The sequence below is a fragment of the Cannabis sativa genome, chromosome 5 (assembly GCF_029168945.1).
Source record: "Cannabis sativa cultivar Pink pepper isolate KNU-18-1 chromosome 5, ASM2916894v1, whole genome shotgun sequence".
Classification (NCBI taxonomy): domain Eukaryota; kingdom Viridiplantae; phylum Streptophyta; class Magnoliopsida; order Rosales; family Cannabaceae; genus Cannabis; species Cannabis sativa.
The window spans coordinates 6,970,112-6,995,342 of record NC_083605.1 but is presented as its reverse complement, the minus strand read 5'-3'; the positions used below and the strand labels follow the sequence as shown (position 1 = coordinate 6,995,342).

The window sequence follows — 25,231 nt, the reverse complement described above, 5'->3', positions numbered from 1 at the left end:
CAACAAGGCCTGCATAGTTCAAGAAATATGATCTGTGATCATCAAAATGCATGACAACATTTAGAGAGCACTCACAAATGTTAAGTACATTCTTGCTAATAGGAATTTGATTTCAATCGGTATACTAACTACTAATGGTTGTACTATTAAGATTGATGATAGTTGTCTAAAAGTTATGAAAGGATTCCTAATTGTCATGAAAGGTGAATACAAAAATGGTATATATTACTTGCTTGATAAGACACAGTTACTAGTAGTGCATCATCAGTAACCAATGTTGCAACATCAGGTTTAAACAACATCAAGACCTCAAACAGACTAAGCTATGGCATCAAAGATTTGGTCATGTTAGTGAAAGAGGAATGAAATAACTAGAAAAGCAAGAAATTTTGAAAGGAAAACTTAGTGGTCAACTTGGAATCTGTGTACAGTTTGTGTTTGGTAAAAGCTGGAAGATAAAGTTCAACACAGGCATACATACCTCTAGTGAACCTCTGGCCTACATTCATTTTTATATGTGGGGTCCCTCGAGAATCAAGACACTTAGAGGAGCTAGTTATTTCATGAGCATAGTAGATGACTACTCAAGAAAGGTGTTGATTTTTTTTTACTCAAAAGCAATGATAGGCACTCAACACTTTCGTAAATTGGAGAAAGGTGATAGAGAATCAGATCAGAAAGAAGGTCAAGAAATCGAGGATAGATAATGATCTTGAGTATTGATTAAAAGAGTTTTGAAATTAAATCAAGGAAGGTATTACAAGGCATAAAATAGTTGTGAAAAATCCCCAACGAAATGCGCTTGCAAAAAGAATGAATAGTTGTCTTTTGGAAAGAGTAAGATGCATGTGGAATGGAGCAGGTTTAGAAATATATTTTTGGGGAGAAGATGTTTCAACAACTTGTGATTTGGTTAATATATGCCCATCTACAGCCATTGATTTCTAACATCACAACAAAAATGGACAGGGAAGCCACCTAACTGTGACCATCTAAGGGTTTTTGGTTACAATGCTTATGCACATATCAGACAACACATTACAACCAAGGGCTCTAAAATGTATCTTCCTTGGTTACCTTGTTGGAGTGAAGGGTTACAAACTATGGTGCTTTGAACCAGGACACAAAAGATGCATAATCAGAAGGGATGTGATCTTTAATGAAAATGAAATGCCTATGAAAATCAGCTCAGGTTCAGGACCAGTTCAAACAAGTAAACAAGATAGTATACAGTTTGAGATGGAGAAGAACACACATGGTGAAATAGAAGCTAGCACCCTAGATCAAAGATCAAAACAAAGAGAAGATGCATCTCAAGGGGGACTCAGAACATACCAATTGGCAAGAGAGAGAGAGAGAGAGAGAGAGAGAGAGAGAGAGAGAGAGAGAGAGAGAAAGAACAGAGATACACCTACCTGAGAGATTTGGTTATGTAGACATAGTACACTTCACTTCATTTGCCTTGGCTACAGCTACAGAAATTGACAATTCAGAACCTGCAACATACCGAGAAGTTCTTAATAGCAAAGATGGAAGGAAATAGCTCAATGTCATAGATGAAGAGATGTATTCTCTGAGAAAGAACAAGACCTGGATAGTAGTAAAGATGCCTGGTAGTCAAAGATTTGTAGGATGCAAACGGATTTCAGACATAAAGAGGGAATTCCAAGAATTGAACCAATAAGATACAAGGCAAGGTTGGTTGCAAAAGGATTAACACAAGAGGGAATATACTACAATGACATCTTCTCACCAATTGTCATACAAGTATCAATTCGAGCTATAATGTCAAAAGATGATCAAGAAGATCTAAAAATTGATCAAATGAATGTAAGAACGACTTTCTTACGTGGCACATTGTATGAAGAAATATACATGAAGCACCCAATATGTAGATGATATCCTACTTGTTGACAAAGATAGATCTGACATAGATGGATTAAAGACTCAGTTAAAGGATGAATATAAGATGAAAGATCTTGGCCAAACCAAGAAAATACTAGGGATTTAGATAGTAAGGGAGAGACTAGGGAAAATAAAATTGTCCTAGAAGCACTACCTCTGCAAAGTCCTAGACAAGTTCAAGATGAACAATGCAAAACTAGTTTCTACACCACTGACATCTAACTTCAAATTGCCAAAGAAAGACTCACCTATCATAGAAGAAGAAAGAACAAGCATGGATAATGTACCTTATGCTAGTTGTGTGGGAAGTTTAATGTATGCCACGGTGTGTACGAAACCTGATTTGGCTCGTGCAATGAGAATTGCTAGTAGGTACATATTTGATCTAGGTGGACAATTGTAATATCCTACTCAGATGAATGCCACATGTAATGATTACAATCTACTAATCCCATTAATTGGGGTCTATAGGCCAAGTGATTAATTTAAAATAAAAATAAAATTAATTAAATAAATAATTTGCAATAATATACACATTTTACTTTAAACCAAAATAATTTAAAGTTACATAAATGGGATCCCACAAAATTATTTTTAAAATATTACAAGTTATTTTGTATAAGCCAACCTAAGCGGCAAAATGGAATCTTTATACAATTCCCTGTCAGATCAAACCCTCATGGTCTAGCTTGGCCAAAATATGTACAAATCATCCTTAAAGTCCTCGATCTCATGGCTGACCCGACATTGCTTTACCCTTACTTGCACAATAGAGCACCCATGAGCCAAGGCCCAGAAGACAGAAAATAATACAATATGATAATTATAATAATAATTACACTTCAAACAATATGCCAATACGTATATATACTGAGCCACCGCACTTTAAATTACATTATTCTATATAATAATGTCACTATAATAAATGTATATGTATCATAGACTTACGTGTTACACTGACATGTCTTTTTACATTTAAGACTTTACTAGGGTTTGTCTCGGTTATTATTACTGAGTTTAACCTGGTTATGCCTTATACGCATAACTCTACTCAGATATTCAATTAACAGATTATTGCACATTTATAATAATACGCACTTAGGATAATAACCTTAGGTCGCGAATTCACAATAACAATCAAATAATGTACTACTCAGATATTTAATTAACAAATTATTGCACATTTATAATAATACGCACTTAGGGTAATAACCTCATGTCGCAAATTCACAATAACAATAACATAATGTACTACTGAGCCACTGCACTATATTCTATGTACTTAGTTCACTGTCTTACTTGATTTCTAATGTATGTGGAGAAATCTCGATGCAGTGGTGATTCTAACTAAGTGCCAGTTATCCTAGTCACAATTCTAAGATTTTACAAACTAGGGTTAAATCCCCAAAAATCACATCCATAAATATTCACAAATAATACTCCAACACTAGACCAAATAATAGAGCTCGAAACGAGCTTTCCAATGATATATAGAACTTCCAAAACGGAGTTTGGAGTCGAAAATTGTTCACAAAATAAAATAGCAAAAAAATGAACTGCCATTGTCATTTGGTCGTGACCAGACTTGTGGTGGTCACGACCAGAGCCTAGGTAGGGGCTCACCCTCGCTAGTTTGAGCTTGGTCGTAACCACTGGGTTCAAAACCCAGAAAATGCCTAGAAAATCAAGTTGAACCCAATCCAAACTTAGGCCAATTTGACCCCAAACTTATTAAATAATTAGCAAACAAAATTCAAGCCAAACTAAGGTGTTTTCTAGGAAACCACTTGAGGCTATCTCAAGTGGCCATAGGAGGATGCGTGGGTGTTGGAGGTCCTGGGTACGAGTCTCAGGATGCATTGAAATATATAAACGCTTAAATAAAAAAAATGTGTATTCTAGGCATTATACCTCAAATAACATGCTTGAATTCACAAAATCAAAGCTCCAATTATTAGCAATCCAAGATCTATGAGCTCAAGAACACAAAGCTACAATTTACATGCTCAAACCTAACACAAACTTGAGCTAACATAGCAAAAATCTCAAAGTTAACCATAGCAACGTCAATATACAAAAGTGACATGAAATTTCAATTCTCAAGCCTAAAAGTACTCAGCACAACACACAAACACAATTAAAAACACATCCAAAAACTTAGGTTTGAGAATACAAGATATAATCACAAGGAAAACCCTTGTCTTTCACCTATAAACTTCATCCAAACTCACAACATGCAATAATCATCTATTATCAAATTTCAAAACTAAAACAACATAAGATTAAAAGGAAAACTACCTCAAGTGCTCACCAAGCTTAAACCAACAATTTCCCTCAAGAAATCAACTCCAAGCTACCAATTTTCACCCAAAAATATCAAGACCAATTAAAAAGTTTCAAGTGCATAAAGAGAGAGTGAGAGGTCGGTTGAGTGAGAAAGAACCCATAAAATGATTTGTACTTTTGTTTACCTAAATTTTGACGATGGTGATGTGGAAAGAGTAACGGCACGTGGTACGGAAATACTGAGACTGGATTAATGGAGAATATATAAAGTCATGACCGTTGGGGTGGACTGTTAGTCATCACGGGTGGTCGTGACCGTTAGAATGGATGTCTAACAATCACCTTTACCCCTAGCTTGAGCAAGGTGGTTGCCTCCAAGAAAGAACGGTGGACTAACACCCTCATATGTCGGATAAACGATCACCACACACCTACGGGTCAAATTATTCTAGGGGTAGATGCCACTTCCCCCACCATAAACGTAATGGCATCCTCAAAGATTGATGAGTACATCCTCGTGACACCATGGCTACCCACAACATCGAAGGGGTCTCGGGGGTGTCACAATAAGATGGTAATTGACACCCTCCTCATGTTGGGTCTTAGGAGTGTCACCCCTAAGTATTAGCTTCTACTCCCGAAGGGGGTTAACGATCATACCACACCCTGGGGAGACCCTCATCGTTAGAAGCTAGTTCAAATATTCAAATTCCGCAAGAAGCTCAAAGACGATTACAAACCCACAAAAATAACATGATATTACCATAAGAATTGAATTTCAAGCACCTCCAAAAACCAAGGAGGCGGTTGAGATGGCTCCGCATTGGTCGCGTCTCCTAAAGTGAGAAGCACCAACCTTTTCTCCTATGGGTCAGCCATGACCTGGGAAAGGGATTTGAAAATTTGAGCACTTAGAGAGAAAAGATTCTTCCATTGTTATTTTTTACAGTCAAGAGCCTGTTCTTAGTTTTGCAACTCTAATCAATAAAACACAAGGGGAGTAGGCTGTTACCGACATCTAGGGCTAAACCTCTTTAAATTCTAGTGTCTTTCTTTACATTTATTGCAAATTCTGGTATCATTATTTACATTTATTGTTACGATTTTGGTTTAAATCTCATTTATTACGACTCCGCGTTGATTGACTAAAAATCCAGTCAACAACTTTATCTCCTTTAGTTTCAGAAAATAGCACTCTTAATGCATTTCTTGTAAAATATAATCAAAAGAGCAATATACCCTTAAAGTCAAAAATTCCACTTATAAACCATAAAAGGGAAATTCATACATTTCATCCCGCATACACATTCAAATATTCTCAAATAAATTATGTTATAACACAATCACACCATAAAATAATTTTAGACCCCGAACCTGGTTCGGACCCAAAATACTCGGTTGTGACTAAACCGTGCCAACTTGTCAAAATTCACCTGCAGTAAGACAACATGAACATACTGTATAATAATATAGTCGAATAGCATAATATACATCAAAATTATAATTTAATCCTTCTCGGGTCAAAATTATGAAAATACTCCTAACTCATAAATGGGATCTTATAAAAGATAATTCTCAATTAATTTCAATATAATTAATTATATAATAATATAATTGATCAATTATAATTAATTAATTTTAACTAGGGTAGCTAATCCATTTTACTAATTTTGGAATATTACAACAACAATGAAAGCTCTAAAATGGTGAGGTATGTCAAAGGCACTATTGATGTTGGATTAATCTACAATTCAAAGGATGAAAACAAAGAGCAAGTTCCAGGGTATGTTGACTCAGATTTTCCAGGGTATTTAGACACTAGAAGATCAACCACAGGGTATGTGTTCACTGCTCAAGGTGGTTACATCAGTTGAAAAGCTACACTTGAAAAAATTGTAGCACTATCCTCGATAGAAGCTGAGTATACGGCTGCTACAGAAGCCCTTAAAGAAGCAATATGGTTAAATGGTTTAACAAAGGAACTAGAATTCAAATATGAAGATATTGTTGTGTATTGTGATAATCAAAGTTCTTTGCACTTAGTCAAAAATCCTATGCTCCATAAAACATCTAAACACATTAACATTAAGCATAATTTCATGAGAGACATTGTCAATTGAAAAGAATTTCAAATGAAGAAAGTCAACATCAAGGATAACCCTGTAGATATCCAAAATGATGATAGTGAGTAAGTTTAGACATTGTCTAGACCCACTCAACATTGATGTTTGTTGAATTTTCCCTTAGGGGTGCCTAAGTGGGAAAATAGTCATGGATCTATATCTAAGCTTACGGGCATTAAACCAAAGGTTAATTTATGGTGATTGGTTAAAGTCCTTAAGTTTATTTCTCTTGACATATTAAAATTGGTTAAACCGCACCAGCTTGTAGGTGTTATGACAGTTGCTCTCTCAGCTCAACTCTCCTACCAAAAGCTATATAAGGAGATTGATTCTTTGTAGTCATCTAACACAACTTAGAAACTCTCTCTCTCTCTCTCTCTCTCTCTCTCTCTCTCTCTCTCTCTCTCTCTCTCTCTCTCTCTCTCTCTCTCTCTCTCTCTCTCTCTCTTAACCTCAAGTTCTTGGAGTAATTGTTTAGCTTAATAACCGTTTGTAATAGTGGTGTTGAAACACCATCATCATTAATTATAATTCCAAAACTTGTAATTATACATCAAGAGAAATAAACACTACTACAAAAATGGGTTTTCCCAATGCTTTTAAACAGTCGTTTAAAGTATTGTCGTCGGTTTCTTTAAAGATTCAAAGCCAACAATGGATGTTTCCCCTCTAAGAGTAGACAGTGGACACCATGTTCATTGATCGTACCTCGCAAAAGGTAAGTGTTCATTTTTATTGTCAATTTTAGTTTTAATCTTTACAAAATTGTTCATTCTTCTAATTGGTGAGTATGTTGTTCTATCTTTTTTGTGTGTATGTTTGAATCATAACACTAACCTTCAATTTTAATCCAAAAATAATGTTCTTCAATCATTTTATTGTTGAAAACCTATTAATATTGTATATAAGTGTAGGATTAAGTGAGCATAAAGTTAGAAATAATTTTTTGATTTTAAGGTTTTATGAGTTTTGGGGCACAGCGACAACAATATTAAATTGTGTCTTCAGTTTAAAAATAAACATCATCTTTTTTAAATAAAGTACCTGTGTCTTTGGTTTTTCAACACCTACATGTCTTCACCTTCATGTTTCGATTTGAGTTTTTTTATAACCAAAAACTAACCCGTCTAAAAACTGAAGATAAAGGCCTTTCTTCTGCGTTCTCTAAAAGTTGAGTACTCATGCTATGTGGACTACCATTTGGTGGAGGCTCAGTCTCATTTTTGTAGGGCCTGCAATCAATTCAAGCTTTGAGATATTATCCATTTTTTGAGATAGATTTTGCGACTCACAATTTGGCCAATGGGGCTAGGACTCATGGCTAACAAGGGCAATTGGCAGGCTTGGAGCAGAATTTATCAATCACTAATTAGTAATTCTATTTATTTTGTATTGCTCTGAATTTGTTTTTCAGTATTTTGTTTTTGTTATTTTTTGTTGTTTCTTATGTATTCAGAGATTGTTCTATTCTTGTAGTTCATTGTTTTTTTTTTAATATATAGTGCATTTGACACCTCCCTTTTCTGTTTTCTCATCTCTCCCCCCCCCCCCCCAAAAAAAAAAAAAAAAAACAGGAGAGGTCATGCAGATAGTGACAAGAATTTTCAAATCAATTATTCTTGTATTTGCTTTGCCTATATTAACTCACCATAAAAAAAAGAGTAGAAATACAAATTTGATCATAAAAAATACAATCTATTAAAGATACATCTCATCAAAAGAAACATTTTACATTATTATCCATCAATATGCTTTCAAATTTATTACTTTCAAAAGAATAATAAAATGTTAAAATTAATTTACCAACCTTTGATTTTCGCATCAATCAGCATATAAATTTGCTGTAAATAATACGTATATGTCCTGAAAAGTCAAAAAGCTTTTACAATACAAGTTTTTATTTTTTCGCTTTCAACTTTTTTATTAACAAAAATATTCTCTTGAGTAAAAATAATAATTATTTTTTTTTATAATTATTTTATAATTTATTTATAGTTATTATGAGATTATTTTTGATTATTTTATAGTTAATTTATAGATGTTGTGAAGTTATTTTCTTATTTTTTGTCGAGAAAAACGTATATTCGTAATTTTAAATTTAAAAGCGTATTTTTTCTAAGTTAAAATTTTAGATTGTAAAATTATAAAGAAATAAAGAAAAATAGTATTTTTAAAAATTCTACTTGGTTTTTTTTTTTTTGGTCTCATGGGAAGTGTGTCAAACTTCAAGAGGAAATTACACTCTATACCATTTTTATATTGTCCTTTTTTTATTTTTACCTTCTTTTTTAAAATCTATCATTTTTACCTCTTTTTTTAAACATTGTACCAATTTTGCCCCTGCCACTTCAAGATATTCTTCATGTGATTCTCTTATGTAAGAGTATTTTGGGTACATACATATAAAAAGAGGTATGTTTCAAATAAATATAAAATTAGAGGTAAATTTGATTAATTGATGAATAAAAAAGGCATTTTTCAACTTACTCCAAACTTCAATACCAAATGAGGAAATTCATAAAACCCCAAAATAGAAATAATAAAATAGATGTTTTTATAAATTTTAAAAGTTGAAATAAAATTTTCCAAATAAAAAATAAAAACAAAAGGGCGGCCATATGTGGAGTGGAATTGTCTAGGGATTTTTTCTATTTTAGGTTAATATTACTTTAAATAAACATTTATACTACTACAAGCAAAAATAAACATTTATATTGTTTATTAATTTCAAATATACTATTTCTAAAGTTTGTTATTTACAAAAATACGGTAGAAAAACTTCCCCAAATGCGCAAGGAGAAGTGTGACACACATGTGGCTATGTGGGCGAGTGAGACTCACACGCGAGTGAGGGACAAAGCCTTCAGAGTTGTCTGACGCTCACAAACTGTAGCGTCAGAACGCAGCAGTGGTTGCCACGTGGCGAATTCGGACAAAGTGAATTTCAACGTTTCTCAGCACAAAACAACTAAAAAACAACACAAAAACAACTAGAAAACAACTTAACCATAATATATAAATCAATTAAAGTTTATCATATTATGCAAACAAAAATAAATTTATAAGACGAAAATCTTAAAAAATACAATACTAAAATAACTTAATAGCAACAAATAAACAACACGATAACAATTCTATTTTAATATAATAATTAATTGAGCATCAACACTTACGTCAACTTAAAAAATAAAATTAAAACAACACACAAATAAAAAAACATATATATATATATACATTTATTTCTCTTAGTTAAACAACTAAATAACAACAAAAAATAACTGCATAAACTCCACTACAATATGCAAATTATATAGGCATAAAAATAACTTTAAAAAAGTAAAAAATACCACTAATGTATAGAATAAAATAAACATGTATATATATACATTTTTATTTGATTGAATAACTAAATAACAACAAATAAACAACTGTATACTATAATATGCAAGTTAAATAGGCATGAAAACAACTCAATGAATTGCATCAGATCTAAGAAAAAAATACACAAATAATCTATAAAATAAATTTAAAAACAAGTACATAATACTTGTACACCAACTCTAAAATATATCTACACATTAAAAAAATAAATATATACTCATTTTTCTCTTTGTTAAACAACTTAATAGCAACGAATAAACAACACAATAACAATTTTATTTTAATATGAAAATTAATTGGACATCAATACTTGCGTAAACTTAAAAAATAAAATAAAAACAACACACAAATATTATAAAAAAGTATGTATACATATCATTTCTCTTAATTAAACAACTAAATAATAGTAAAAAAACGGCGTAACAACTCCATTTCAATATGCAAATTACATAAGCATGAAAATGATTCTAAGAAAATAAAAAATACCACTAAGGTATAAAATGCATTTAAAAGTAACCACAAAACACATTTATACCAACTCAATAATATATGTAGCCATAAAAAGCTAAACATATACTTATTTTTCTCTTGGTCAAATAACTTAATAACAATAAATAAACAACACGATAACAATTTTATTTTAATATAAAAATTAGTTAGACATGAACACATTGCGTCAACTAAAAATTAAATAAAAACAACACACAAATAATCTTAAAAATAAAACACAACTACAAAGTACAAAAGAATTATACATTAATTACTCAAAAATATATGTACCCAACAAAAACTAAACATATACTCATTTGGTATAATTTGATTTAAAATTTTGAATTGGAATATTTTTTATCAACTTGAATTGCTAGGGATTAGTAATAAGCTAGTTAGAGTTGTGTTAAATGCTCAAAAATACATATCTAAAAATACATTAATTTCTAAAAAAAAAAAATAACTTTATCTAAAATTTTATAAAATGAATGTGGTATATTTTTATTTGAAATAATTTTGTAGGAAAAATAATTTTACGGCACATTATAAAAAAATAGGAAAGAAGATAATACTATTTTTAAAAATTAAATAATAAAATTTTAATCTAAAAATAATATTATTAGTTGGTCAATATAAAATAATATTTTATTGGTCAAACAAAAATATAATTTGATATTAGTTTTAATATTGTTTGACAACCTAAAAAAAACGTAAGAACAACATAAAATTAATTTTAACAGAAATAACTACAAATCACATATACAAACACAACCAAAAAAGTATAAAAAATAAACTAAAATATACATCAAAACAACAACAACAAAACATTTGGACAACCTCTCAAATATGTCTGAAAAACTAAATATATACTCATAATTATAAGACTATTTATTATCTCTTTTGGACAACTCAATTACAACTGAGAAACAACTAGACAACAACACTACTTTAATATGTAAATTAACTAAATATCAATCTCAATAAATCAAAAACAGTGACAAATTACTTATACAACACCATGATACAACAAAAAAAATATAAAAAATAAATTAAAATATACATCAATATAATTGCACAACAACTAAAAATCACTTACAAAATAACTAGATAACTACTCCAAAATATATCTAAAAAACTAAATATATACTCATTTTGTTTATCTTTTTTGGACAACTCAAGTACAATTAAAAAACAACTAGACAATAACACTGCTTTAAATATCAATATATTTTGTTGACAACCTAAAAGAAACGTAAGAACAACATAAAATTTGTCTGAATAAAACGAAAACAACTACAAATCACTTATACCATGACAAATAAACATATACTCAATTTGATCTTCGTTGAATAACTAAATCTCCATGTATAAATAATGAATAATAACCTGAATTTAATATGGAATTTAAATAATTAAGCATCAATACATTGAGTCAACTAGAAAAAAAACTAAAACAACACACAAATAATCTAGAAAAAAAAAAAACACTTAAAAACAACTATAATGGAGATTCTTTGTGTCTTAGATCGTGACAAGTGTTTTTTTTTTTCAAGTGGGAGTGGGAGCTGAAAGATGAGTACTATTGAATTAGCTTAATAAATTTTTTAATGCGTGTGGATGCAAATAAATTTAATGTGATATTTCAAATACAATCAGTTAGACTCAAATCATTTTTGAGCATATAAATTTATATTTTATAAACTATAAATAAAAATAATAATATAAAAAAAAATCAACTATATAATACTAAAATAGGATAGGGCCGCCACTTCTATATGCTTTTTATGGTGCTTAGCCATTTGAGATTCAACCTTCTCACGAAAAAAAATATTTTCAAAAATAAGAAGGCTTCATTCCTCAATTACAATTAGCTTCGAAGGTTAAAAGAGATTTTTTACCCATAACAAGAACAACTTTAGAGTTTTTTTTATTAGCCTTTTTGAAAAAAAAAAAAAAAGTAAGAAAAGGGGAAGATAACCTAGAACTAGTTACAACTATAGGTTGTAAACACCTGTATGTGAAATGGGTGTATACTAACTACAAAAAGTGATTTTTTAAAAAAAAAAATAAAAAAGGTGAAAAAGAAGTTGATGTGACCTAAAAAAGAAGTTGATGTGACCTGATTGTAGAAGATAATTGTGTTGAGAGAGAAAATGTATATAGAAAATGAACAAGGAAATAAAGAGTGGAAGAGAGTTATAGACAAAAATATGCATGTAAGTCCAAATCGTAAAAATGTAATTAATGAAAGTTTAAAAAGTAATGATGAAAATAATGAAGTGTACAAAAGAAGAAGATACGGAACAAAAGTAAAAATGTAAAATACTTTACATTTTAGTCATGAGTTGTAAATTTCTCAATTGTCTATTGTCATTTTTCCCCGCTAAACTTAAATATTTTTATCATTAGCGCCATATTTTGTGTTTCCCGCCGACTCCCAAATCACAAACGACAACGTTTTTAGCGAAAGTCCTGCGTTTTGACCCTTTCCCGCCTATAATATTATCAACTCTGCTCACTGCTTTCTTTTCTTTTGCCCAGTTTCCATTTTCAAAGTTGAAAGTTCTAAGCATCATCGTTCAGATCTTCTTCAACCTCTTCTTTCTCACGCCAATCATGGAAAATGACCCAAATTCGAAGGCTCCAATCATCGACTACAGCCAAACCCAGCGTATTGTTCTTCTAATCGATCTCAATCCATTAACATTCCTTAAAGACCCAACTCATTTTCTCAACTCAATTATCTCTTCAGCCAAAACTCTCCTTACATTTCCTCCTCTTTTCTCTTCTCTCTTTGCTTTCAAGCTTTTCTTTTCTTCTCTCTCTCCTCTTCTATCTTCCTCTAAACTCCACCAATTCATATCTAACTCCAAGCTTTCTCTTTCTTTCGACCACCCCATCTCTACATTTCTCTCTATCTCACAGGCCCTCAATGCTTTACCCCCTTTTAATAATGATAACGGAAACCCATCACTGGATTCTTCTCCTCGGGCTTCCTGTGTTGCCGCTTCAATGCGCCAGCTCGTCCACGACTACGCATGGGACCCCGTTATCCAGGAACCTGAATCGGGTATGCTTTTGAATTGTGATTCAGTTCGTGTGAGGTCTAATTTGGTTGTTTTGCTTTCACCTTTTTCTAGTTCAGTAAAGTCATTGTCTGAGTTCTTGAATGTGGGAATTAATGATGAATGCTTAGAAAACTTGAATAGTTTCTGTGAAAGATTTTCTGAATTCTTTGCTAATGTGAATGATGCGCTTGTTAGTAGGGATATTCAATTTAGTTGGGTTGATGTTCGATATGGAATGGGTGATGATGGTGAGGTTGGGATTGATGAATCAGATTTGAGATTTAAGTTTTTTGAGAGTGGGGTTAGGAATTTGGGATGGGGTTTTTGTTCTACTGATTCCATTGTTCTTGGTTCAGCTCTTGTTCCTTTTGGTTTGATTTATCCTAGGATTGCAATTTCACCCAACAATTTTAGTTGTAATGACTGTTCTAAGAAGCTTCATATGCAATTGAGTCTTGAGATATTAGATGTAGCTCAGAAACCCTTGGAATGCAAGTGTTGTGATCTTGAACTTGTCAATTTAAAACTTTTGCCTAGAAATAGATCCGATAACGATGTTCTGCATATACTGGAAATTATGAATAAAAGAAAAGGAGGTGGCGTGCTAAATGAAAAGTTGTGGAGTAATTTCGGTGATGGAGTGAACAATCTGCAGGTTAAGGCTTTGTATAGGTTCAACAAGTTTGAGAAATTCAAGGACCATCTATCTGATCCTATACTCGTTCGAGAATTTTCTTTGAAACCTGAGAAAGCTAAACAAGAAAGTTGTGGTGATTTTTTTGCTGACAAGGTACTTGAATTGATGGCAACTGAATTGGGTGACATCGTGCCCAGAAAATCTGCACCCATTTGGCAGATTCTCTCTAGTTTTCTCTATAGGGAAGGTTATTGGGCTTTGGTATCTCTTTCAAATAACAGTGGACATTCCTTAAAGGGTATCCTTAAGCCTTTTTCTATTTCTTCTGCCCTTCTATTTATTACAAATGATGAGTTCTTGCCACACATGGTAGTGGAAGATTTTGATGGAGCAGATGTGACTCCATCAAGTTCAAAGACGACAGTTGAGATTAAGCGTTCCGGTAGGGATGGGAAAAAGATGAGGAGCAAAAGAAGTTTAAAATTGCTCCAAGACCAAACATGGAGCAGCTTTTGTGCTGCAGCATTCGAAAACTCGGGGATAGAATTGGAGGAGGCTTATTTCTCCAGGGGATGTAATAACTCAAAAAAGTTGAGATTTCTGAAATGCTGGATGAAGCAGATTAAGAAGTCCAACTGTTCTTCACCTGTTATAGAGGAGAAGTCCAATCCACCCCAGGAGATTCAAATAGGTATCAATGATAGATTGACTGAGTTGCATCAAGAAAGCCAACAACCAATTTTGTCTGCTTCAGCTGGAGAAACTTCAATCAATGAATCTTCCAGGATTCAAGATGAATCTGCTGCTGAAATTAAGCCAGAAACTTCTGAAAGTTTTCTCAGTACTTTGTTGAATAAGATCCAACAAGGACTTGAATCTGAAGCAGTAGACTTGGGGGCTTTGGCCCAGCGACTTGTGAATTCATCTATAAATTGGTTAAAGAAAAAATGTGAGGCAGAAGCCGCTTCTGAAGGCCAACTACTTGTTATATCATCTCAAGATACCACTGGTAGTTTTCATAATACAGAACTGCTAAAGCTTTTACTAAAGGACCCGAAGGACTTGATCTCAAAGTGCAGAAGTAACGATCCTCCCATTCAATCTTCTGAAGCTTCATCAGAAAAGATAATTAGAGAGTATCCTTTTTTTTCCCTCTTGTTTTGCATGTATGCTATGGCTTCGTTAACTACATTGTGTTTTTATATGCGATTTAATTGCATTTATCTCTAGCTCATTTTACTCTACATTTTCCTTAACATGCACTAGATATGAATTGCAAATTTTATTTCGAATGGAAATACTACAATCAGAAGTTCGAGAGAGCATCGGAGAGTCTTTGAAACAGAAGTTTGTGAAACAGATATGCTTGCTTCTAGATACCATCCAGTGCCATCTTGAGGGAGGTTTCTTTGGCGAATGGAGCCTGGATAGTTATGTGGGAAAGTTCATAAAAGCCAGGTATCTTATAGAACAACAAAGTTTTTTTTATTCGTTAATGAGTGCTTTGTTGGTGAGTCTTTTGTTTGTTGTTTTGAGGCATGTATTGTACATTGCAATATGTCTAGCAATGAATATTTTCAAAGTTATAGTATGAAAGTAACTAACTAGAAAAATGTAAGGTGAAGAAAAGAAATTTACATTAGACAAACTGGGTTGGTTCTTTGCTGTAACTTTTGCAGAAAACATGAAACTCTATAGCAAATTTACTTTGCTAGTGCAAGTGATAAACTAATGTTTAAATACCCAAATTTTCAGGTACAGTTCTACCCTTGAAGATGTAGTTCATAAGATCTATAAAAAAATGGACTTGTTGCTCTTTGCTGATGAGGATGGACCTCCAAATTGCCTACTCAATAGCGAGGATAGCAATCAATCTTGGAAAGAAAAGCCAGATAAAGACGAAGTGGGAGAAAATAGTTTATTTAGTGAACCACTATCAGCAGAAGATGAGTCCCATCGTAGAAGAACACAAGGAGTGGCACAAGACCTCGCTCGCAGGTTAACTGAAGCTCAAGAGAGGAGAGAAAGAGCTCGGAGATTTTCTTCTTTTACTAGCTGGATGCCTGATTTACAGAGAGTTTGGGCTCCAAAGCAGCCTAAGGCAGTGATGCCAAGGTCAGATTCACTTCCAAAGCTGTCAAAAAGGAAGAGACATGTAGAGGAAGTCAGTGACACAGTATGCGAAACTCCAATGGCAGATAAGAAACGTTCAAATTTACGGCGAAACAGCTTTGATTCACGGTATAACAGCTTCTACAACGAGGATTACCATGATAATGAGTTCAGTAGTCAGCCATGTGCCAGTGTTTCCAAGGCATTGTTTCAAGACGATCTGTAAATTGGATCCAGTCAAGGAACATTTCTCAGGGAGACACTTGGTTTGAACTAGCAACTACATGTAAGAACTAAGAACCATTAGAGCTGTACATTTTCTTTAACTCTTAGTCTATACTCTATACCATACTGAATTTTTCTTCATTTGGTGAAGTGAATAATGTTTAACATAAAATAATAAAAACAAAAACTAGTGAGGTAGTTTATTCACTTATTTATATGTTATCTCTGAATTTCTTCTTGATGGATAGTACTAATTATTCTTTTGGACCATGAATCATTATCATCATAATTTCTGTACTCATTCAACATTGCCTTCAACATTTGAGCCCCTCTGTACAGTGCATAACTATAATAATTTATAAAGAAATGACAATATCTACTGAATCAGTTGTCGTAGTTTCATTAGCTAAATAGCTAGACCAAAAAAAGAAGAAAGAAAATTGAGAAGAGGATAAGGGGTTGAAATTTCTGAATGAAGACAAAGACAACAACACAAAATTAAAAGTGGACCCACAAATTTTTTCTAATTTCATTTGAGCCTGAAAACTTTAGAAAACTTATTTAATTAATCTGTACTTGCGACCCAAAATCCCAATTCAAAGAATTGGAAGAAGAAATAACGTTTAATGTAAAAATTTAGAGGCAAATTCATACTATTTGCATTTGAGTACACAAACATGTCTGCCATTTCTTTCTCTAAATTCACAGCCTCAGTAATCTTCTCATTATCCAATTCCACATCCTCTCCTTGTTCAATTTCTTCTCATTTTTCTAGTTTGTATCCTTCCCTTTTGCGGAATTTCCCTTCTTGTTCCCAATCGTTATCTCGCTCTTCTCCTGGGAAACTCCATTTCCGTTTCCACATCCCAAGTTGTTCTTCCAAGTCTTCCGAGGCTGAAGAGGAAGATGAGAAAGAGAAGGAGGAGGAGTCCTCTTCCCCGGATGACGAGTGGTTGAAGAAACTCCCGGAAAAGAAGAAGCCCTTGTATTCTCATAGCCTCCCTTGCATTGAAGCCTGGTTGAGAAGTTTAGGGTTTCATCAGAGCACAGAAGACAGGGCTGTTTGGCTGGTGGAGAAGCATGAATGGCATGCCCAACTCTCGCTTGATGTAACTGATCTCTATATAAGGTTGGTTGGTTAATTGATTTGTAATCTCATTGTTGCATTTGGGTTTTCATTTTCTTGCTGTTTTTGGTATGGGTCGTGTTGATTTGGGGGTACTAATTATTTTTAGTGTGATTAAAAATTCAAATATGGTCATTTTTCAATACTGCATTGAACTTGAAAATTGTAAATTGTGTGCATTTTTCAACCAAGTTAAGATGAACACAATTGAAGAATGATTGTACTTGTGTGGTTTTCTTCTCATGTTTAAAAAATGAACAAAGATCAAGTTTTCTCATTCTTGCTTATGATGTGTTGAGCATGTAACTTAGGTTAGTGGTGTATGTAATGCAGGTATTTAAAGACTGGACCTGGAAACCTCGAAAAAGATATGGAAAGAAGATTCAGTTATGCACTGAGCAGAGAAGATATTGAGAATGCTGTGCTTGGAGGACCTTAGACTTAGTCATACTTGAGTTGAGAGTATTTTTTTCTCCATTGTAAGGTTTTGACTTTGCTATAATTTTTGGGATGAAATGAATTTGTTTAGTGTTAGTATATTGGTTTTTACCATTTTTGAAATGCTATTGTATGTATGTTTCTTTATTGCCCAATTTTGGTTGCTAATGTAATGAATACACATAAAATAGGCAGCCATTGTAGCTTTCTTAATCTGAAAAGAGGGAACAACACGTTACTAGAAATGAAAATATACCAACTGACTGTCAGAACATAAACAATAATAACTAATTATTATTGCATAATCTCCGTACGAAATTTAGGCTTTAGCACAATAGAGCTGATTTTATTATATTATCAGTGCGACTCAGCAGACTGCAAATGAGACCAGTATTCATTGACCAACTTTCCAAAAAGTGAACCTTCTTTCTTCATCAACTTCGTTGGCTCATCATATTCCACTATTTGTCCTGAAATTAAAGGTCAAAATATTTGTTTTCAAATGGGTATTTCAAAGAAATAATCTTTTTCTAATATGAACATCAAAGCAATGAAATTTACCATCACTCATGGCAAGAACCATGGTGCAATCCATAACAGTTGGAATTCGGTGAGCTACAGTGATTACGGTGCAATCTGCAAATTCAATTCTAATTGTTCTCTGTAGAATCGTGTCGGTTGCATTGTCTATGGATGCAGTTGCTTCGTCGAGCACCAGTATTCGACTTCTCCTCAATAGAGCTCGCCCCAAACAGAACAATTGCCTCTGTCCCATGCTCCAATTCGATCCATCATCCACAACTGAACAACAAAACAACACATTATTATTTGTGATTGATCACAAGAAAAACTTAACTGCCTTCTCTTACTCCACTCAATACAGCCATTACCTAATGATTCCAAGCCTCCTTTCTTCTCTTGAACAGCTTCCTTAAGTTGACACTTTCCAAGAACCTTGAAAACCAAACAAAGGAAAAAGATTAACAGCCAAATAGCCAAGAACACTTATTTTGTCAAAATCCCTTGTTCTTCAACTAGTGAAATAACAAGTTGTACTGTAGTATATACTATATAGCTACCTCCCATATTTCATTGTCTGAATGTTGAGATAAGGGATCCAGATTGAATCTAACAGTTCCATTGAAGAGTGTAGGATCTTGAGGTATTACACCAAAACGTGACCTAAGATCATGTAGTCCAATTGTTGTGATGTCAACCCCATCAACTATAATCTTTCCCCCAGTTGGTTCCACCAACCGAAATAAAGCTCCGATCAAGGTAGTCTTTCCACTACCAGTTCGGCCAACTATGCCAATCTTGTGCCCTCCTTCAAATATGCAACTTATCCCACGAAGAACAAGTGGGGTATTGGCTCTATATCTAATCTGTTTATTCATTTTTTTTTTATTTGGTTCATATGAATATTATTAGTACACGAACCATCTTTTTGTAGACATTAAATCAAAGTTGAACTTACCTGTAAATCATGTATCTCTACTTTTCCCACATCAGGCCAGGTTGTTGGGGGGCGATTTTCATCGATCACTTCAGGTGCTTCACTCGGTATGTACATGTACTGGTTTAGCCTTTCTACTGAAACAATGTAATTGGCAATAGTGCATTGGTTCTGAACACAAACTACAAGTGTGGTGTTCATTGAGAGGCCATAAGAAAGTGCCATCCCAATAAATCCTGCAGTAACACAAACTTGTTTCAAAATATATGCAAAGAAAAGGGTCAGTGTCAAATGTAAATTTTGTGAAGAAAAGGAAAAAAATACCCGAGCTGAAGGTGTCAGGGGGGAGGAGGACCATGAATAATGCTGCAGAAGCAAGAATGGTTGCACTGAGTATCTCCAACCGTTCGATTAACCATTCATTTGCTGCAAAACTATGAAAATATGGACTAGCATTTATGTCAATGAGTTTTAGGCTCTTGACGAAGAAGCGTTCCTCCTCTTCAAAGGCTCTAATTGTTATGGCTCCTGCCATAGACTCAGCAAGGTGGTTTGCTACCTTGGACTTAGTTGTACCATTGAGCCTCATTAGTTCATTAGCAGTGGCAAGGTAGTATCTCTGTTATAAAACAAGATCAAGTAAACTATGATTAGCTCTTGTTTCTTTTCTTGTGTGGAGTAAGATGAGATGGGAAGTACCTGTAGTAAGAAAGATAGGTAGACTGTTGGGACTGCGATAATTATGATTTGCCAAGTGATAACAGCTAGTACTCCAAGGTTTGTGATGACATTTATGCATGTTCCAATAGCAATACATAAGGTGAATGGGACATCAAGATCCACTAAGCTTAGATCAGATGAAACCTTCACAAGAACAAAGATACATATCAGATTAGTAGTAGTTTAGTTTCTTGAAGTAATTTTTAGTATGTATTTGCTCAGATGCATACCCGAGCAAGTATCCTTCCCAAAGGCGTGGAGTCGTAAAAGGACATGGGAGATCGGAACAGGGAATTTACTAGTTGTGAAAAAAGTGATTTCGAGGCATTGATGCCTAATAAAGCTACAAAATGGGATCTGAAAACTAAAAAAAGTATGGAGGCAATTCCTATGAACAAGTACACCAAGATCAACCACAATGTGCTGATTTGAGGATTATCAACATTGGCAGCCATCCATGAGTTTTGCAAGATCAGAGTAAGGCAAAATATAAAGTGAGTGACAAAGGTGATGGAGAAGTACAAGTAGCCTTTGTTCTGATTCAAGTATTGCTTGTAAGGCTTAATTCCTCTGTTCCCTACTTCTCTTTCTTCTACCTTAATCAACTGATCTCCTTTAGATGCTTTACATTCCATATCTGTATAAGACTTTTGAATCTCATTACTGAATTTTCCTTGTTTCTCAGCATGATTTATGTGCGCGGGCCTTTCAGTACCGGCAGTCTCTTTGTGAGCGTTTACAAGGTCTTGAAACTCTTGGCTTGTGGACAATAACTGATGGTAAGGAGCTGACTCTAAGATTTCTCCATCATACATTAACTGTCAACCAATGTTAAATTAATGTTTATGATCACTATATAATGATTCTATTACTAAACACATAAAGTTGAAAACTTGGAAATGTTTTGCCATTTTAAGAAGTCTAACCAAAACTGAATCAAATGCAGGCAAGAAATCAACTTGATGGGTTACAAGCAAGACTGTTCTGTCTGAAAGTGCTTCCATAACATATTCCTGCAAACACGCAAGAAAGATTCAACTTTAAGCGACACCAAACAGACATGGAGATCTGCAACAATTGTTATGAAAACACTGTTACCTTAAACAAGCTTGTAGCAGTATGTGCATCAACAGCACTGAATGGATCATCCAAAAAATAGACATCTGCATTTTGGTATAGAGCGCGAGCAAGTTGGATTCGTTGTTTCTGACCGCCACTCAAATTCACTCCTCTCTCGCCAATTTCAGTAAGGTCACCATAAGGAAGCAATTCCAAGTCTTTTACAAGTGAACATCTCTCAAGAGTTTCTCTGTACCTTTGACCTTCCATAGGGGAGCCAAATAAAATATTTTCTTGTATTGTGCCTGTCTGTATCCACGCCGTCTGAGAAACATAGGCTATCTTCCCATAAACTTGAATCTGTAATTCCAATAGTTATGAGTTTGAGTGCAAAAAAGAAAAGAAAAGGTATGCAGATGGATCAGATTAGAAGCCTTACATTTCCCCGAACATTCGGGATTTCACCTAGAATTGCTGCCAAAAGTGCTGATTTCCCTGATCCAACTTCTCCACATATAGCCATCTTTTGGCCAGAACTAACCAATAAATTGATGTTTCTCAGAGTTGGCTTTGATAAATTTCCTTCCCATGAAAAGTCAGCTGATTCGATAACAATGGCATTGTTCACCTTCCCCAGGGTAGTAGAATTATTCCTGATTCTTGCCATCTGCAGCTCTGGTGCCTCAAGGAATTTTAGAATTCGCATAAATGAAACCTTTGCTTGAATCGTCACACTAACAACATCAGGAAACAATCTAACAGGCTCTTGAATAAGACGTAGAGTTGCTACGAAAGTGAAGACATTATTGGCATGAAGAGGAACATTTAGAAAATAACATGCTCCAAAAGAAGCAGCAGAGATCAAAATAGGCGACGACCAGAAGAGAAGTGAATTATACGCCTTTTGAAACTGCACTGCAGATAGCCATTTCATCTCCACATTCCTCAACCTTTCTACCACAGTTTTGAAATGATTTTCCCATGCATATAGCTTCAACACCTTCATGTTCACAAGAGCCTCACTAAGAGCCTTAAGCCTTTCATCTTGAGCCATCATAAGGTTTGTCTGAAACTTATTCTGTAACTTAGAAAGTGGAGCATTGCACGCCACAGTAAAAATTACTGCACATAAGGCTGCTATTGTTCCCAATCCAATCGCTTGGGCAAGTATTAGCAAGGAAATACATATTTGGAAGGGAGTTGTCCAAATCTGATGAAACCAGAATGGAAATTCTCCAATCCTATATGCATCAACAGTAACATAATTCATAATCTCACCACTAGAATGAACAATCCTAGCAGAGTTGGATAATCTCAACAGCTTCTTGTAAGTTGCAGCAGTGAGCAAAGACTTGACTTGCACACCAATTAGTCTGCTTCTGAAGTACCACTGTCTTTGAGAGATTGATTCAAGACACTTTGTAAGGAAGAGAATTATGACCAATACATAACCTTCATACTCGAAACTCACCTTTCCTTCAGCAACCAAAATGAAAGCATTTAAAAGCAAAGGACCAACAGAGAGACTCAAAACCTTTAGCAGAGCAAAGAACCCAGATATCAAAATCTCTTTCCAATGACATAAAATGATTATCTTCAACAGTGATGGCTGAGCAGAAAAACCATCTTTCTTTTTCTTCTTCTTCTTCTGTTTCTCTAATTGCTCCAAGAACATCAGATAACAACTTTCTGCTCTATCAGCTTTCCTCAACTTTGGTATATCTTCTTCATTGAGAGTTTCCTCCCTACCCTTCTTCATCAACGAATTTAGCCACCAAAATGAGATCTTACTGAACCAGCCTGCTCTGGAAAATGGGGTAACTGAGTCAATATCATCATTTTCATTGTTTCCACTCAAAGGTCTATAATGGCCTTTAACTTCATCCTCACTCTCTTCACTTTTACAACCCTTATGAGTACATAAAACTAAAAGAAGAATCACTCCAGGAACAGATAAAACATCTAAAACAATTTCAAATGTTACTTGTTTGTTCAAAACAGCTTCAAACAAAGACAAAACACAAGATATCCCAGCAAACAGGGTGGCAAGAATGGTCAAAAACCAAACTGGTACTGTTGGAAGTTGTTTCAGTTTGATACTCAAAGTCAAGCCAACCAACAACCAAGTGAAGCCTTCAAATAATAGTGGAAACCACAGATTCAGAGGCAGTAGAGAATGGGATACTTTCAGTTTGTCTTGTAAGTTCCATACACCAAGGAACATAAAAGACAGAGAAAGACAGCCATTAAAGATAGCAGAAAGTATTTGCAGAGTTGACAATCCTTGAAAGTAGTAGTAGTTGCTAGTAGGCCTAGCTGGAGGAACTTGACCAAGTTTTGATGAGGAGAGCTTTTGGATCATGGTGATCAAGAGAGTGAGCAGAAGAACTACATCAAAGAAGATACTTAGGGCTTGTTTGGTACAGTTTGAAGGACTCAGAAAGTCAAATGGTGAACTTGAGTACTGATCATCACCACAAAACATTGTGCAGATATTGTCCATTTTTTTCTGTACTTGTTATATAATAGCAATATATATATATATATGTATATATATTTTTCTGTTACAGAAAGAACCCAGAAAACCAAAGTAGATGATACATAAACATATGAAAAATATAGATTCAACAACTTCTTTGACAACGTAACACATTTAATGCTAAACAGTAACATAGTAATAGGTACAGAGTATTATTAATGTATTTATTTTTTAAGAAAATGTGTGTTTTTATGTTTAATATTTTTTAATTTAAAAAAAAAAAAGAAAAATACTTTTTTTTAACATGAGTTGAGACTATATCATTGGCTCGAAAAATTAAAAAAAAAAATTATTCCAGAAAAGAAAGAGATAAAAAAAGTTAGTTTATGTTAATTTTTTTTAATATAAATATATTTTTAATATAGTGTAGTAAGATATATATTTGATTTTTTTTTAATTAAATATTTTAAAAATTAATATTTATAATTAATTTTGTTTAATAACCATAAATAATACCCATGAAAAATCTTATATATGTTAGACATTTATATTTCTTTTACCCATAATTTTTAACAGTACATACTTTTTTGTAAAATAAAAAGAAAACACACAATAAGTGTAATCATTAATCATTAATCATTATGTATGGTTACTGCTTTTTTTTTTTATTATTATTATTATTATTTATTTATTTTTTTATTTTTTAGGGTGGCTTCACATTTTTGTAGTCTAGAATTTAAGAATTATATATAAGCCAATCATTTGGTATGGATAAGTCATAAGTCAATGGTTTTTAAATTTTAGTATATGCAAACTTGTGGACATGTGTGTGATTCTATCCAATAATTCCTATTGAATCCTTTAATTTTAGTTTAATATGGAAACTCTTGCCATTTTCATGGCATCACTTATGAGTTATCTTTATTATTTTTTGTTTTATCCATGTTTTTTTATTTATTTAAAAAATTTATTAATTTTTATCATCATTATTAATAATTAAATAATTAATTATGCTTATTTTTAATACTCAAAGAAAAATTTAAAAGCACACTATTAATCTTATTTAGTCTTTATTAAAAACAAAAGATGTAACATATTCTATTAAAAAAAATATAATATATTCATATCAATTTCACAAATTTATATATAGTTGGATTTAAGAGACCAATAGTTTTTTTTTTTTTTTTTTTTTTTTTTTTTGAGAATTATAGTAAATAGTCCCAAATTATAAGACTATGTTAGTAAATATCTTCATTTTAAAATTTATAGAGAAATAACCCTTTTAGATTATTTATTATTTATATTGTCTTTTACCACATAAAAAAATTCATAATTTTTTTTTAGAATTGAAGCAAAATACTTAAAGATTATAGTATATCTATATTAGTTTTGTTAAAATCTTTTTTATTTGAAAGTTATGTCGTTTTTTTTTTTTAAAAATAAAAATTATGAGTTGTGTGGTTGTTGGTATATAGATTTTATTATACAGTATATTTTTGTTTTGTTGTATAGTATATTATTATTGTTAAATGATATTTATTTTTTATTTTGTTATGTATAATAGAGGTATATAATTTTGTTAGCAAAATACAAATATTTTAAAGTATGTTTATAATTTTATTGGCATGCTATATATATATTTAATTATTATTTTTATATATTTTAATTGTATAATATATTATATATTTTAAATAATATTTAATTAGTTTCTATTTTATTATATATAA

General features: G+C 32.9%; 3 protein-coding genes across 3 annotated transcripts; 2 read left to right on the top strand and 1 right to left on the bottom strand.

Moving 5' to 3' along the window:
• Window positions 1-12,548: 12,548 nt before the first annotated feature.
• On the top strand, window positions 12,549-16,433 carry LOC115715784 (uncharacterized). The gene is made up of 3 exons (XM_030644455.2): window positions 12,549-15,025; window positions 15,156-15,347; window positions 15,645-16,433. The coding sequence occupies exons 1-3, from the start codon at window positions 12,801-12,803 to the stop codon at window positions 16,225-16,227; spliced, it is 3,000 nt and encodes a 999-aa protein (XP_030500315.2). The 5' UTR covers window positions 12,549-12,800; the 3' UTR covers window positions 16,228-16,433.
• Window positions 16,434-16,538: 105 nt separating this feature from the next.
• Window positions 16,539-17,913, top strand: LOC115717518 (uncharacterized). The gene is made up of 2 exons (XM_061115341.1): window positions 16,539-17,355; window positions 17,686-17,913. Exons 1-2 carry the CDS (start codon window positions 16,904-16,906, stop codon window positions 17,789-17,791), a joined length of 558 nt encoding a protein of 185 aa, XP_060971324.1. The 5' UTR covers window positions 16,539-16,903; the 3' UTR covers window positions 17,792-17,913.
• A 65-nt stretch (window positions 17,914-17,978) lies between these two features.
• LOC115715785 (ABC transporter C family member 10-like) lies at window positions 17,979-23,857 on the bottom strand. Its single transcript, XM_061115338.1, has 11 exons — window positions 21,465-23,857; window positions 21,065-21,385; window positions 20,893-20,979; window positions 20,197-20,784; window positions 19,946-20,110; window positions 19,571-19,865; window positions 19,268-19,482; window positions 18,870-19,175; window positions 18,681-18,744; window positions 18,352-18,591; window positions 17,979-18,260 (listed from the first exon to the last, which is right to left on the bottom strand). Exons 1-11 carry the CDS (start codon window positions 23,526-23,528, stop codon window positions 18,148-18,150), a joined length of 4,458 nt encoding a protein of 1,485 aa, XP_060971321.1. The 5' UTR covers window positions 23,529-23,857; the 3' UTR covers window positions 17,979-18,147.
• Window positions 23,858-25,231: the final 1,374 nt, after the last annotated feature.

Excerpts from the sequence above, each read along its gene's own strand:
- LOC115715784 (XM_030644455.2), top strand. The coding sequence starts at position 12,801 with ATGGAAAATGACCCAAATTCGAAGGCTCCAATCATCGACTACAGCCAA. Across the intron at positions 15,026-15,155 it reads TCAGAAAAGATAATTAGAGA|ATATGAATTGCAAATTTTAT; the intron begins GTATCCTTTTTT and ends AACATGCACTAG. Across the intron at positions 15,348-15,644 it reads GGAAAGTTCATAAAAGCCAG|GTACAGTTCTACCCTTGAAG; the intron begins GTATCTTATAGA and ends CCAAATTTTCAG.
- LOC115717518 (XM_061115341.1), top strand. The coding sequence starts at position 16,904 with ATGTCTGCCATTTCTTTCTCTAAATTCACAGCCTCAGTAATCTTCTCA. Across the intron at positions 17,356-17,685 it reads GTAACTGATCTCTATATAAG|GTATTTAAAGACTGGACCTG; the intron begins GTTGGTTGGTTA and ends TATGTAATGCAG.
- LOC115715785 (XM_061115338.1), bottom strand. The coding sequence starts at position 23,528 with ATGGACAATATCTGCACAATGTTTTGTGGTGATGATCAGTACTCAAGT. Across the intron at positions 20,785-20,892 it reads CTGCATTTGATTCAGTTTTG|TTAATGTATGATGGAGAAAT; the intron begins GTTAGACTTCTT and ends ATTGGTTGACAG. Across the intron at positions 19,483-19,570 it reads CCCTGACACCTTCAGCTCGG|GATTTATTGGGATGGCACTT; the intron begins GTATTTTTTTCC and ends GTGTTACTGCAG.